At 35.0% G+C, this 13,517-nt stretch overlaps 1 protein-coding gene and 1 long non-coding RNA gene across 2 annotated transcripts; one reads left to right on the top strand and one right to left on the bottom strand.

Annotated features, from left to right (window-relative positions):
* Window positions 1-448: 448 nt before the first annotated feature.
* On the bottom strand, window positions 449-2,037 carry LOC149775444 (uncharacterized). The gene is made up of 2 exons (XR_016416555.1): window positions 1,483-2,037; window positions 449-899 (listed from the first exon to the last, which is right to left on the bottom strand). It is a non-coding gene; the product is annotated as an uncharacterized LOC149775444 (long non-coding RNA).
* A 2,161-nt stretch (window positions 2,038-4,198) lies between these two features.
* Window positions 4,199-11,766, top strand: LOC149775443 (heat shock 70 kDa protein 12B-like). Its single transcript, XM_089943044.1, has 5 exons — window positions 4,199-4,472; window positions 6,868-7,202; window positions 8,815-9,036; window positions 9,210-9,354; window positions 10,586-11,766. Exons 2-5 carry the CDS (start codon window positions 6,891-6,893, stop codon window positions 11,602-11,604), a joined length of 1,698 nt encoding a protein of 565 aa, XP_089799170.1. The 5' UTR covers window positions 4,199-4,472; window positions 6,868-6,890; the 3' UTR covers window positions 11,605-11,766.
* The last annotated feature ends 1,751 nt before the right edge of the window (window positions 11,767-13,517 follow it).

Here is a 13,517-nt window from a genome sequence, read left to right as displayed (position 1 = left end):
ACTTGACGGGTATTTTATGCTTACATATAGTCATCCGTATATCAGTCACAGGTATACATATGATAATCTATTATATCAGTATGGAATTGTATAGTGAACTATAGGTCATATTTGACAGGTGAGGTATAAACAACAGGTAAATTGTGTTGATTTAAACGACATATACAACCGTAGGACTAAGACACGCGCAGCATATGAGAGAGAGAGAGCAATCAGAATTAAGAAGGAAAAATATAACTAGTCGTTTATCATGTACTTTAATCAATAACTAAGTATTACACGGGGTGAGTGAATGTCCCTCCGTATTTGGTTTTCGTTATCTAGGGGTTGACCGCCTTCGATGTTATTGCCCGGTTCGAGTAAATAGAAATATAAGTGGTGAAACTTATAGGTGGAATAGATAGAGATCTGAGCAGGTATATAGAACAAACCAACACGAGCCCCCGTGCATATAAACAAACAATTTAATCAATTACATACAAACACTGTGAAAATTCATTACATCAGGAGTGTACTCTGCTTTTAGAAATTTAACTTTCACCGAAATACAAAGAAAAACGCAAATAGATCTAAATAAGATAGCCAATCTGTTACTGATAGATTTAGTTCATCATAAGATCGAGTGAACAATCGAAGTCAACGTCTTGTATGATTTCATAACCTGCTCGTCCTCAGTCTGTTTTTGCTTCCTCTGTCGCTGTTCAGACCCCTTGGATCTCGGGATGATACTATCTACCACCCGTCTCAGGACACTCTCAAAATACTTCTTCAGAGATTAACACGTCGCAGGGTTGCGTCACAGGATTATATGTCTCACTGCCCTCTTCTTTATGCTTCTCCGTATAGGTCTCAGAATAACGTCCCTCATTCGTTCGTACGTCTTTGGAGCTATTTTCTCCCTTTTAAATAAATATAAATAGAGACAACCTAAATTTCCCGTTATTTATGAAACGGTTAATTCTTCATTATTCTCCCTCGTTATCAGATTTCGCTATCAGTGCTAAACAGACGCTAAGGCTATCAATCGACTCCACATGTCCTATAATGACCCTAGTTAGTCAAATGGCTAATTCGTTACGCCTTGACCTTACACATTACCACATACACAGCGAATAAAAAGGATCCATCACGTCAATCAATTACTAGATCATTTCCGCCAATACACACTTATTCTTAATCATACGTGAAATCTTCTAAATTCGGCGAATTCACACGGATTCTTGAAATCATATTAACTAATGTAATGCATTAAATTCTTAGAACATAATTCTTATGCAAACAAGACGACAAATTCAAACAATTCGTCAAACTCATGTAAAGAAGATTAATGTACAACTTCCTATGCATAAACTCAACACAGTTATACTTCATAAAGCAAATTATTACACGAAGGTAGAAAAAAGATCCATGCAGATACAAATAAATAACTTCAGCAAAGCATTATATATGGCATAAACAAATTACATGGAATTGTCACACTACCTCTGCTGTCAACGTTTCCTCTCTCTAATCGGTAAATTAGTTCGTCGGTTCCTTTCGACAATCGTCCCCTTTTTGGACAACAGTTTTACGGAAATTTCTTGCAAATTTCCGGAGTCATAACCTTTGGGTTTCCTCTTGTAGGAAAAGCTTAGACTGATTAAAATTCGATGCGGGCGATATTAAAACCTTTGAAATTTTGTGTTGGAACACGCCCTCTCATTTAACGTACCAATCAGAATCAAATATCTCTGCCGCCTTTTTCCAGAGGCGCCAAAGTCAGGGTCAACTTGACCCTGGTAGTTTGAGTAACAGAGTTTCTGCATTCTCTCAATTGTGACAACTTTACCATGAAAATGAAGTTTTTCCCCGTCCTAAATTGTCCGCCTGGTTGCTGTATAAACAAATGTTTAATTAGGAACAGAATTCTCCCTCTAAAGGACATTACCGTACACGGTAGTATGGCGATATGATACGCGCTTGTCTCCATAAATCTAATTAATGGTTGTCTGGTCTCAACTAATGTATTCTTGTTAGATCGACATAAAATTTGCCACTTCACACTAAGTCAAAGTTGTATAAAGTGCAGAAAAGGCCAGACAGACGCCATTAGTCGAGAAATTCAACCGTGTTATTACAGTGAAAATCTGTCTTTATTCTGCACTTTAGTCTATGAAGATAGAAGTTTAATGAGATATGGGTAGTGACAGTTTCTTTATAAAAGTAAGACCGAACAAGTTTATATCTATTTAAGCCTACATTTGTAATCCAGATCAATATCTTGTTAACTATATGCGTTTTGCTGAATGGTTGTTATCAGGTAATTGTTGTATATGTTGATGTCTTAGAGCTCTTAGCTTGCAATTTATGTTACTGATGTTTAAATCCACCGTTTTGAAGGGGTTAAAACAAGGTGCAAGCGGCTAAGACGTAGAATTTCACACGAAAGTAAATATATATTCGTTGATAAGGGTTGTTGTTGTTGTTACTGTAGGCTTTAACGCAATTTTTCAGCATAGGATAGGCTATACATGGCTGCCAGTATAAATGGTGCAGGAAGAACCAGGGAAAACCCCGAAAAGAACCACCGACCCACGAGAAGCTTTCTTTGACAGTCAGTCAGGTCCTGGTGATTTAGTCTTATCCATGCCATTAATCGATCGCCATACCTCATCTTTAGTAATGGGTCTTATAAGCAGTTTCTTATCATCTTTATTAAGCGTGGCAAGTCATGAAGGAATTCATCAAGTAGATTTCATTAATTGGTTCATTGCTTTACAAATCAGAATAAAACTTTAGGAAACATTGTAATAAGTTTAAATTTGACTTATAAGAAATATTATTATGTTCAATTTCGTTAATACACATTTTCTCCCCTTTTTTAGTTTTCAGCTTGAAAAAAAAGTATTTACTCGGCTTTTCATTATTATGTAAATGTTTGCTTTGCCTCTAATAATATAACTCTGATAATATTCGTTGTGTATTTCTTTCATTTTCATATTAATTCGTGTTGTCTGTCTTGACACTCGGGACTATTGTTTATATTATATTCATGTCACAAAGAACTTTAATTATTTTTCTAAAGTTTTATTTCCGAATATTTAAATTTGAAATAATTTTTTGAACGCTCATCTTTAATTGCAGCTTTCGGTTGATCCCAGAATTGTAAAATAAATCGTGAAAACGAAATTATTTCTCACAGAAATCAGTAATGAGAGTTTGTAAGGCAATGTGTTTTAAAACTGAATGATTGCATTAACTCTCTCAGGCCTCCATGTTTTTAACATAAGTTCTTATGGGCAATACATTTAAATGGCATTTATCACACCAACAGAACACCAACAGTAGGAGTAACCCTGGGTGTGCCAGGAATGCGTGCATATAGGAACGTCGAGGTGGGTGGTTAACATTCTTTATTTTTTAAGCAGCAATTATCTCTTTTCTAAGAAATGTATTTTTTTTATTGGGTAGGTACTTAGTGCTATCACCAGTATAGTCAAACAATATAGTCACCCGCTCCCAGCGGAAGTAAATCGGAATGATTACGGAGGATTTTTAGTGCCGAAAGGGATCTTTTCATGCTCTCAGTCATCTCTGTTGTATATTGAGGCAACGCGGTCTATGTCTCATTTGAGAAATTTCATTTTATTACACTGAAATAAACATATCTTACGTATATTACTTGTACATAAGATATATTGGGGGAAAAAATGTTTTTTGTCCTCTCTGTACCCAAGGTACTTTTTGCGTTGGCATGGATATGCTCACTCGAACTTGTAATTCCTCTAGCCAGTAACTTGTGTCTCATATGAGATAATTCTTTATTTTTTTTTTATTTTTTTTTTTTGTTGTTGTTCTTGTTTTTGAAATTGGGTTGACATTGGAAGGGGAAAATTTGTAGACGACGAATAGAGTATATTTTCATTGACGCAGGTTCTAAATTGCCCACAATAATGTCTGCAGCAGCTTGCTCATTAGGCTTTTGTTGAGAAAAACTAGAACTATATCTGAAGAATATCGGACACTGCTGGTAGTTGGTTTGACATTCATATATCTAATATTCTACTTCGAACCCACTGCCAGCTTCGCATACCTTTTTGGCTCTTTTGTTTATTCGTACTTCTTTCAGTACAAAACAAATACGTATTGCTCGTGTTTCGCAATTTGATCACCTCTAATTATATCATACCTGGCTGACCCGGGAATCTACCTGGAAAATTTATCTTGTCGACATTTTCCATTGATAGGCTGGTCACAAAACAGAACGAGACCGTCATAGTTTCAATAAGTAATTGACGGTTATCAGACCATCATAATACATGCTTTATGATCTAGACAACATACCATGATTGACCATCGAAAAGTGGACAACAGGCTATGACTGACCACCGAAACGTCATATTACATATTGAAGCAACACATTATTTATGATTCGCCTTACGTAATCATCGAATGTATAAACAAGACTCAAGGTGACGGTAAACAAGTGCATGGTATGTGTTCACCTTTTATACGTTCTGATCTGTGTATGGGGGTGGGGTGGAGCATTTCGGCCATTAATGCAAAGCTGGTCTGATTTTCAGGTTGAAAGTATTTGCTCGTGCTCTGGCAATTATTTGCATACATCGCAAATTGGTTCCTATAATAATAATAATAATAATAATAATAATAATGATAATAATAAATACTTATTGTAATCCACTCGAGTCATAATCAGTATCTAATACACAGAAGAACTATACTAGCTTTTCACGAATGTAATATTCAGGAGCCTTCATACATCAGGTAACTTATTTGATGTGATTAAAATCTAGAGCAACTTATAATGTATTGATCTGACAGGCACCGGAAACGTTTAGTGTTCTGGCAACTCTTGATATTCCCGGCCGATTATTATTAGTAATCTAACAGATAAAGCATTGCATTTTGCCTTTGTGAGAGTTAGAACTGGAAATTGTATGTTCCTAATGATATTTATCTCTTTCATAAATGTGTAAGCTGTAATTTAATTAGTGACAAAGGTAGAAAAAAACATGTCATGTTATACATGTCCGTTAGATCTCCCTTATGTGAGAGATATTGAATTTAGTCAGACGTAATTAATTCGTTGTGACTTGAATTTTTCGATCAATATGACTGACTCCATTTGTAAAATTATTATTGGATATAATCTTTTTATTTTTTCCAAGATTATTTGAAAGGTGATAAAATATGTGCTATATACTATAATAGATCACAAACAAGCACTTTAAAGGAATTGTCACACCTTACCCTGGGTGGAATACTGATTATTTTTTGCAAGGATTGATTTTAGTAATGTCAATTGTAGTTTTAAACAGATGATTTTTACATTAAATGAAATAGTTGGTAATGAATATAATAACAAATTAATAAAGATGTATATTGATACGCTAAAACATAAGAGCTTTGTATTTGCACTCGGGTATCTGTGTAGAGCCTCTATTACCAAATCATACAGGGAGTGATGTTTAAATGCTCGAAACCAGAAAAATCGGATAATTAACATTATTCAGTGCTACATATTGCACAAGTATGCGCACTTCACATTATATTGATGTATGTAGCAAAACATCAAAAATCAGTAAAAAGAACTTTTGGAACATGAAGATTAAAATTCACTCGCCATAGTTCGCACATAATTTATATGATTCAAGGAACACTCCGGTGGCCTTGTGGTTAAAGCGTCCGCCTCGGATGCTGGAGGTCGCAGGTTCGAACCTCGACCGAGTCATACCAAAGACTTATAAAATGGTATTAGCAGCTGCCTCGCTAGGGGCTTAGCATTAAGATGTTAGTGGTAGGACTGGTGAACCTGGTGTCACGATGTGATGTGATGTGACGTGATTTTGATTTTTTAACGTAGCTTTAAAAAATTTTCAGTCATATCGCTACGATGTCTGCAGTGTGGCAGTTTATTGTGATGTCTAGCACTGGGGCATCATGCAGCAGACATGTAGCATGATGTCCCACCCAGTCACATTATCCTGACACCAGGCCGACCAGTCCTAACACTAACCTTTTAATGCTGAACGCCAAGCGAGGCAGCTGTTAGTACCATTTTTTAAGTCTCTGGTATGACTCGGCCATGGATCAAACCCACGACCTCCCGCAGGTGTCACGATAATATGATTGGGTGGGACATCATACTACATGTCTGCGGCATGATGGCCCTGTGCCAGACATCACTATAAACTGTCACACTGCAGACATCGTAGCGATATGACTGAAATTTTTTTTAAAGCTATGTTAAACTCCAAATCACACACACACACACACACACACACACACACGTATGATTCAAATTGCATCTGATACTTTATTCTCAGGTTGGTCCTGTTGTTGATATGATACTGGAATTGTATGGCATTTCTGGGCCAAGCACGTGTTCAAGAAACTAATGAACTTGAGTGATCGCTGAAACTCAAAATTTACTTTGTCTTACGTCTTCTATATATTTTTCTCAGGTCAATGAGGACAGGACTGGTTTTCTTGCTTTATCTTAGAGGGTATCACCTTTATATATGTGTGAAGTATTTCAACGAAGTAAAAATAAAAATAAACTGAATGATTTGCATAAACCTGTCGTGCCGCTATTAAATGTTTGATTGATCTTTAAATGGAATTAAGTTCAAACTTTGTCAGCTACGTTTTTATGTAGATTTCTTGTTGAAAGACATACAACTATATTAAAGTGGTAACAGGAATACAAAATTTCACACATAAAGATGACCTGCATTTGATGAAACTGGCTGTAAGAATTATAATATGTTAAGATGGGATAAATTTTTAGAAAATCTTGCTAACACCCATTCTCGCTAAATGAAACTGGAGTAAGATCTGTTTAACACATTAACCCTTTGTGCACAGGGTCCTCTTCTTCATTCCTTCAAATGGCTGCAGCGTCTGAAGAATTTGACCTTGTGATAGCCCTAGACGTTGGGACTCGCTACTCCGGATACGCGTGTCAAACCGTACAGGAATTCAAGAGTAATCCATACAACATATGGATTAACAAACAATGGGGTCAACCTGTAGAACTGTGCAAGACATCAACCTCTCTTTTAATATCATCTTCGTGGGATGCAGGATATTTTGGGTATAAGGCTGAGATGAAGTTTTGCAGAGAATATGATCAAGACGGAGAAAAATTGAAACAAAATTGGTTCTTTTTCAAGGATTTTAAGATGGCTCTTTATATACAGGTAAGGACTTTTGACGCTGAGTCTAATAAAGACAATAATACATCTGGTTAAAACAAAAATTATTCAGGCAAACTATGAACACTATATTTCCTCGACAATCAACAACATAGGTGTTATTATTTATTATCAGCCAATTATGAGTACATTCTGAAATCACATTTTTAAAAATCATTTCCACAAAGCTTTTAGGAAGATAAAGTCTCCCAAATAATTGAAAGCATGAAGTGCAGAGAGAAAAAAAATATTAGGCAAAAATGTTAAATTCTGTCAAAGGTAAAATAAATGTAAAAGTGTTAAATTCTGTCAAAGGTAAAATAAAGATAAAAATGTTAAATTCTGTCAAAGATAAAATAAAAGTAAACAATATTAAATCTTTAAAATTTGTGACAAACTGTTTCATATAAAAGTGTAGAAAATTCGACATTTACGGAAGGTTTGTTTTTAACACATTTGCAAGGGATAATTTCTCCATTAATTTTCTGCATTTGATAACTTTTCAACTTTACCGGATGTTGCAATAGTTGCAAACTCGCCACCTGCTACAACAGTAGTTATCCGTACATATTACGTTGTTTAGATAGTTTTTGTCATAATGAACGATGACAGAGTTTTGAAATTGGCTCTACGTCATAATGGTTGTTAGAGAACATGGATTAAATGTGGACATACTGTGATTTCATATGAAACAATAAGCATTCGAACAATGTCATAGTGTCTTGACAAAATTGAAAATTTTTCTTTAGAAACATTTTTGTGATTTTGCTGTGGTGGAAAATGGTGATTTCTAGGAGTACGATGCACAAAATCTGACAGCCCCATAAACTTGTTTCTCGTGTACCTAATTACTCTCAGTTTATCTTCATTATTTACTATATTGATTCACTTCATTAGTTTCGTGTTGTTTTAATAGTTCCAAAATGAACTGTGTGGCAACAGGGAATTGGTTGATGAACGTCTCGGCAACAGATCGGATGCGACTTAGTGACGTAGCAACTATACAAATCATGGCGACTTGAATATCCCAGACTATCTGTGCAAAATTTTGACTCGGCCGTATCTGTAGAACTTCTCTGTAGATTTAAAAAAAAATACGTGTGTATATTTCCATACACTTAGTTTATCCATTTAAAGCAAATAGGGAGAAGGAGTTCATTTTCCGTTAAAATGTCGCACATTTGTTTTCATTTGATTTTTGTGTATGTTATATGGTACTAACCATCATGGTCCAAAACATTTAAAGAAGGAACCAGTAAAACTTCCTTGACAAGGATAATGCTGGGATGGATATATTTTGCTGTTTCATGGAAGTGGCCACTATAAAGATATAATAGTATCTTTTGTATTAGAAAAACCTTTTTTAAGATCAAAATATGATTCGTTCTGCAGATGAAGGTGTGCTACACAATTACGAGTTTATGGCCTGTTCACAGTGACTCATTTCAGTTATTTATTAGGACTAAATAAGGATCCTGACGATATTATTAAAACTTATTTTTTATTAAAGTCGGTAAAAACAATGTTCGGGTAGAATAGTGCAAATAATTTGTCATGTTTTGGGTAATTAAATTTGTGATGTTCATAGATACATGACCAAAACATTGCTTTATTCCAGGATTTCCATGATACCATACGGGAGGATGTGGAAGATTATTTCTCGAGGAAAAAACCGATTGTCGATGTGATATCAAAATTTATAGAGCTTTTGAAAAACGATTGTCTCAGAAATTTTGGTAGGAATGAAAATATTAGTGAGAAACGAATCCGTTGGGTGGTCACTGTTCCGGCAATATGGACTGATCATGCCAAAAAGATCATGAGAAACGCAGCAGAAAAAGTAAGTCGTCTTTCCCCAAATTTATTTCATTTTTGTATAATCATTTCCACCATCTAGTAGTAATTTTCTTCTATTCATTAACAAGGGTGATATTCTATCGAGGAAAAGAATGTGTGTGCGAGAGAATCGGTGCCATGGCGCACTCGAATCATGTATATTTTATTTATCTACAGGCTGGTATTCCTGGAGAACAAATAGTGTTGGCCTTGGAGCCAGAAGCAGCTGCCATCCATTGTATGTTCATGCCTTTACAAGAAAGACTTGGTATGGATAACTTGGGAGAACCCGGGGACAAGATTTTGGTTGTAGACCTTGGAGGTAGGAACTGTTTTATTCTTTGCGCAAACGCAAAGGACTTGGACAATGACCATTGTTAATATTACTCTGTTACGACTCGAAGCTATAAACTAAGTAACAGAAATAAGCAAAATCAACGCGTTTTGTAAAACCTAACAAATATTATAATTATGAGGGTTATAAAATATAACTTTAAGAAGAACTTACAGTGTTACGAATTAAATCCAAAATAATTCCAATAGTTCTATCACAAGTCCTAACGAACTGAATGTTCCGAATGAATTTCATATCCTTGAATGTACTGTTTTGCCAATAGTCCTGATGTATCATAATTGGATTGTCCAGAACATTTAGAATAAATGCACAATAGTCACAGATTAATATTTAAGTACAATGAGCATTATGATGTTCTAATGAATAATTCTAACAAATGCCTCCACTCAGATTCTCTAAACACAGCACTAAATTGCACATACAGACAAATTTTACAACACGAATATAGAGAATAACAATTCAAAATAGGACTCCGAAATAGGAAACAAATCAATTGACCAGTTTTCTTCGTATATACAAGCAAACCACGCTAAAACGTGTTTATTCTCCAACACACTGCATGACATTTTGCAAATAACTCGCATCGTAAAAGAATCCACATGGCCGACCTTCCAAATGGAAAAATAAATTGTTCTAAGAAAATACCTTTCCGACCCATCCAATGGAATATAATACCAAATTAGTAAACATGTTTATCACCAATATTATTATCATTAATTATTATTATTATTATTAATCGTAAACACATATTGTTAGATCCTTTGCAATATACGCTCATAATATCTTAAAATAGAATTTATGCTCATGTACGAAAACTGCTATAGATAGTCATTAAAATTTACAGTCATGAACATCAATCACACACAATGACGATACTGTCATGTCCCGAGAGTTACAAGATATAGACATGCATAAAAAGTCCTATAAGAGAGAGAGAGAGAGAGAGAGAGAGAGAGAGAGAGAGAGAGAGAGAACAAGACTCTCCAGTTGTCCCTTGGGTATAAATTTCATATTTGTATACATTAAGAACTATTATCTATAAACGTTTAGATTTACGTAATCATATCCATCTATGTGGTAACAGTATCTCTTACACTTAATATTTGTGAAACTTACTATACCGTAGGTCAAACATTATGCTCCTTTAACTCATTACAAAGGCAACGATAGATTAATTTCTGCTTTGTGCTTTTCTCAGGTGGAACATTGGATGTGACAGGCGTTGAAGTTCAAAAGGATCGCACTTTGAGGCAAATAGTACAGTCAAACGGTGGACCATGGGGCGGTCAAAGCGTCAATGACGCTTTCATGCGTGCCTGTAAAGGCGCTTTTATAAACAGAGATGGAACTGAACTGTTGAAAAACTGCATAAAGGCAGACCTCTTACAGATGGAAATAGACTTCGAGAAGCAAAAAATAGAAGCGTCCGAAGTGCATCAGAAAACTGAAGATTTAGCTGACATTGAAATTAGCTTACCGAATGAATTGAAAGAAAACTTGCTGTCAAGGCAAGGAAGGAGCACAGACACAAATAATTTTATGATTAAGTCCTCTGGATTTTACTTCCGTCAAAGCGTCATCAAGGATTTACTTTACAGCGAGACTATTAACAAAATCAAGATATTTCTGAAACTTATGTTAGAGAGCAAAGAAATGGATGGAATCAACAAGGTGATTCTTGTAGGTGGTCTATCAGAGTCTACATTGATCATGAACGAAATCAGGGAAGTATTGAAAAACATTCCCGTGTTTGTTCCTACGAATCCATTTATTGCAGTACTAAAGGGTGCCATTCTTTACGGACAGGACCCTTCTATCATAAGTGAGAGGATCAGCCGGTTTACATATGGCATAGGAACCGACGGAGGAGGAGGTGCGTCTTTGAGCCAACCATTGTCTGCTAGCGTTTTAAAAGGGCATAGAATGAATGTGAATTTTGAAAAGTGGTTCAACTTGAGTAGCTTTCGAGAAATACATCCACATGGATCTTCCAATGAAGTTAATATTCCCATATTTCAGTCACAGGTCGATTGCCCAACCTCGGTTGCTGACAAATCATGTCGTCAGTTGGGCATAGTTAGATTTGCATTGCCAGACATATCGTTGTTTTCTTCGCTTGATTTCGTTTTAATTCATGGCGGTACTGAACTGAAATTCAAATTTGTAAATAGAAATACACGCAAACAGTATGAAGCCACGTTTGAAATCTCCCAATAAAATGCCAGATTATGCGGGCTAGATGTAGCTCCAGTCTATAGATTGCACTGGGACAGAATCGAGGAGAATATTTCGTGTAGTTAAAAGCAAGAGTAATTCTGATGGATTGCCTGTCAGTGTTGTCTTATTCGTTAACAAAATTAAAGATTTATTTGGATACTATGCCAGTTTTGCTTCTTTGAAAGTATCTTTTTAAAGTATTGAATAACACCGTTCCATATGATTAACCCTCTTACATATGGCATCCATAGTCTGGGTCCATATTGTATTTGTATTGAAGAAAGAATGAAATGTACAAGACAAACAGCTTGGGTCCGTGTAATACATGTATTTGTTTTGAAGAAAGAGTGAAATGAACAAAACAGGAAGCAATGGTAAAATCAACCCAATAAATGGTACAAAATCTTAGGTAGGTATGCAAATGATGTCAGCTTTTCGATTTTAGTAGGGAATAAGTTTTTTATTAATAACATGCCATACCGACAATTTAGGTACAGGGCTTCGGTTTGCCTTGTTTCAATATCGTCTTATGTCTGAATGGTTTTCGTTTTATTTCATACGGAAACTGAACTTAAAGATGTTGGTTAAGAAATTAAGGCTAGAGTAAATGCAACTTGATTTCAGACTTTCGTTATAATACAACTTCATAAAAATTCTAGCTTACATAATATCAAGAAATCCAAGATTCGATGCATGTTTTTACATCACACAATGTGTCCACTTTGCATTCGTGCTACTAAAAATTAAATCTTTGGCAGTGATTTGAACTTCACGAAAAGTTGTTAAACTTCATAAAATTACCTTGACTGTGTTAAGCAACGTAGTCCAACCATCAACGGCACTATAATCAATCAATATAAGGAACTATTGATTATAAGTGTGCTAAATAATAATGCGAATTTTCAAGCCTTTTAATGCCATACCTTAGTTACAAGAAAACTGTCAATTTATTAATATTAAACGAGGAATGTTTCAAGGTTATAAGTACAACATGCTTAGAGGAATTGCATTCTATACAAAGTGTTCACAAGTAAAGTAAGCTTAAGATAATTCACAGACTTTATGGAATATCAGAAATATAATTTCAAGCATTTAACTTTCAAATGATCTTAGCTAATGATCAAATTAAATAAACCACCAGTTAAAGTTGTAAGTTGACAGTCATTTAAAGCATCACGTACAAAACGATGAAACACTGTTATGAAGTGCTGTGTAAATGCCAGACGACCGTAAAATTATGATGACAGAATTTTTATTATCTTTGTGCAGAAAAGAAGATTTAATGAGAGAAACGTTTCACACACACAAAAAGGTTCCAGTCCAAAAGAATAAAATCTTCTAAGCTAACCAACGCTGCAATTCTGTTAAGGCAATTTAAGCAATTTGACAGAATGGCATTTATGATGATACATGTATTACAGACTCACTCACTCACTCACTCACTCACTCACTCACTCACTCACTCTCTCTCAAACACACACACACACATAAAGATATATATATATATATATATATATATATATATATATATATATATATATATATATATATATATATATGGTGTCCTTGACTTTTGTCTGTGATAGAGGGTAGAGTTCATGCCTACCTGACTTTTATCACTTTTTGTAAATATTTACTAAACTTTTAGTTCAAGGCCTGACCTTGCGTCTGAGCTTAGAAAGTTCTGGAAGCGAACGTGTTGACCATATTACTGGTTTTCCCACCGGAAAGTTTGGTTTTCCAGATCAGTCTATTGCGTAGCATGTAAAGTGGGTTTTGCATATAAAGAGATTAGATAAATAATTATTCATTCCTGTTTAATATCAGTCTTTGGGAATATATGATCAGAGTTAGAAGGTGAGTTCAGATATAATTATAGAGGAATTAAGTATTTGAATTATTCATTGGAACTA

This window comes from Sinohyriopsis cumingii, chromosome 19 (genome assembly GCF_028554795.1).
Source record: "Sinohyriopsis cumingii isolate HCF-2022 chromosome 19, ASM2855479v2, whole genome shotgun sequence".
Taxonomy (NCBI): domain Eukaryota; kingdom Metazoa; phylum Mollusca; class Bivalvia; order Unionida; family Unionidae; genus Sinohyriopsis; species Sinohyriopsis cumingii.
This window is presented reverse-complemented; position numbering and strand designations above follow the sequence as displayed.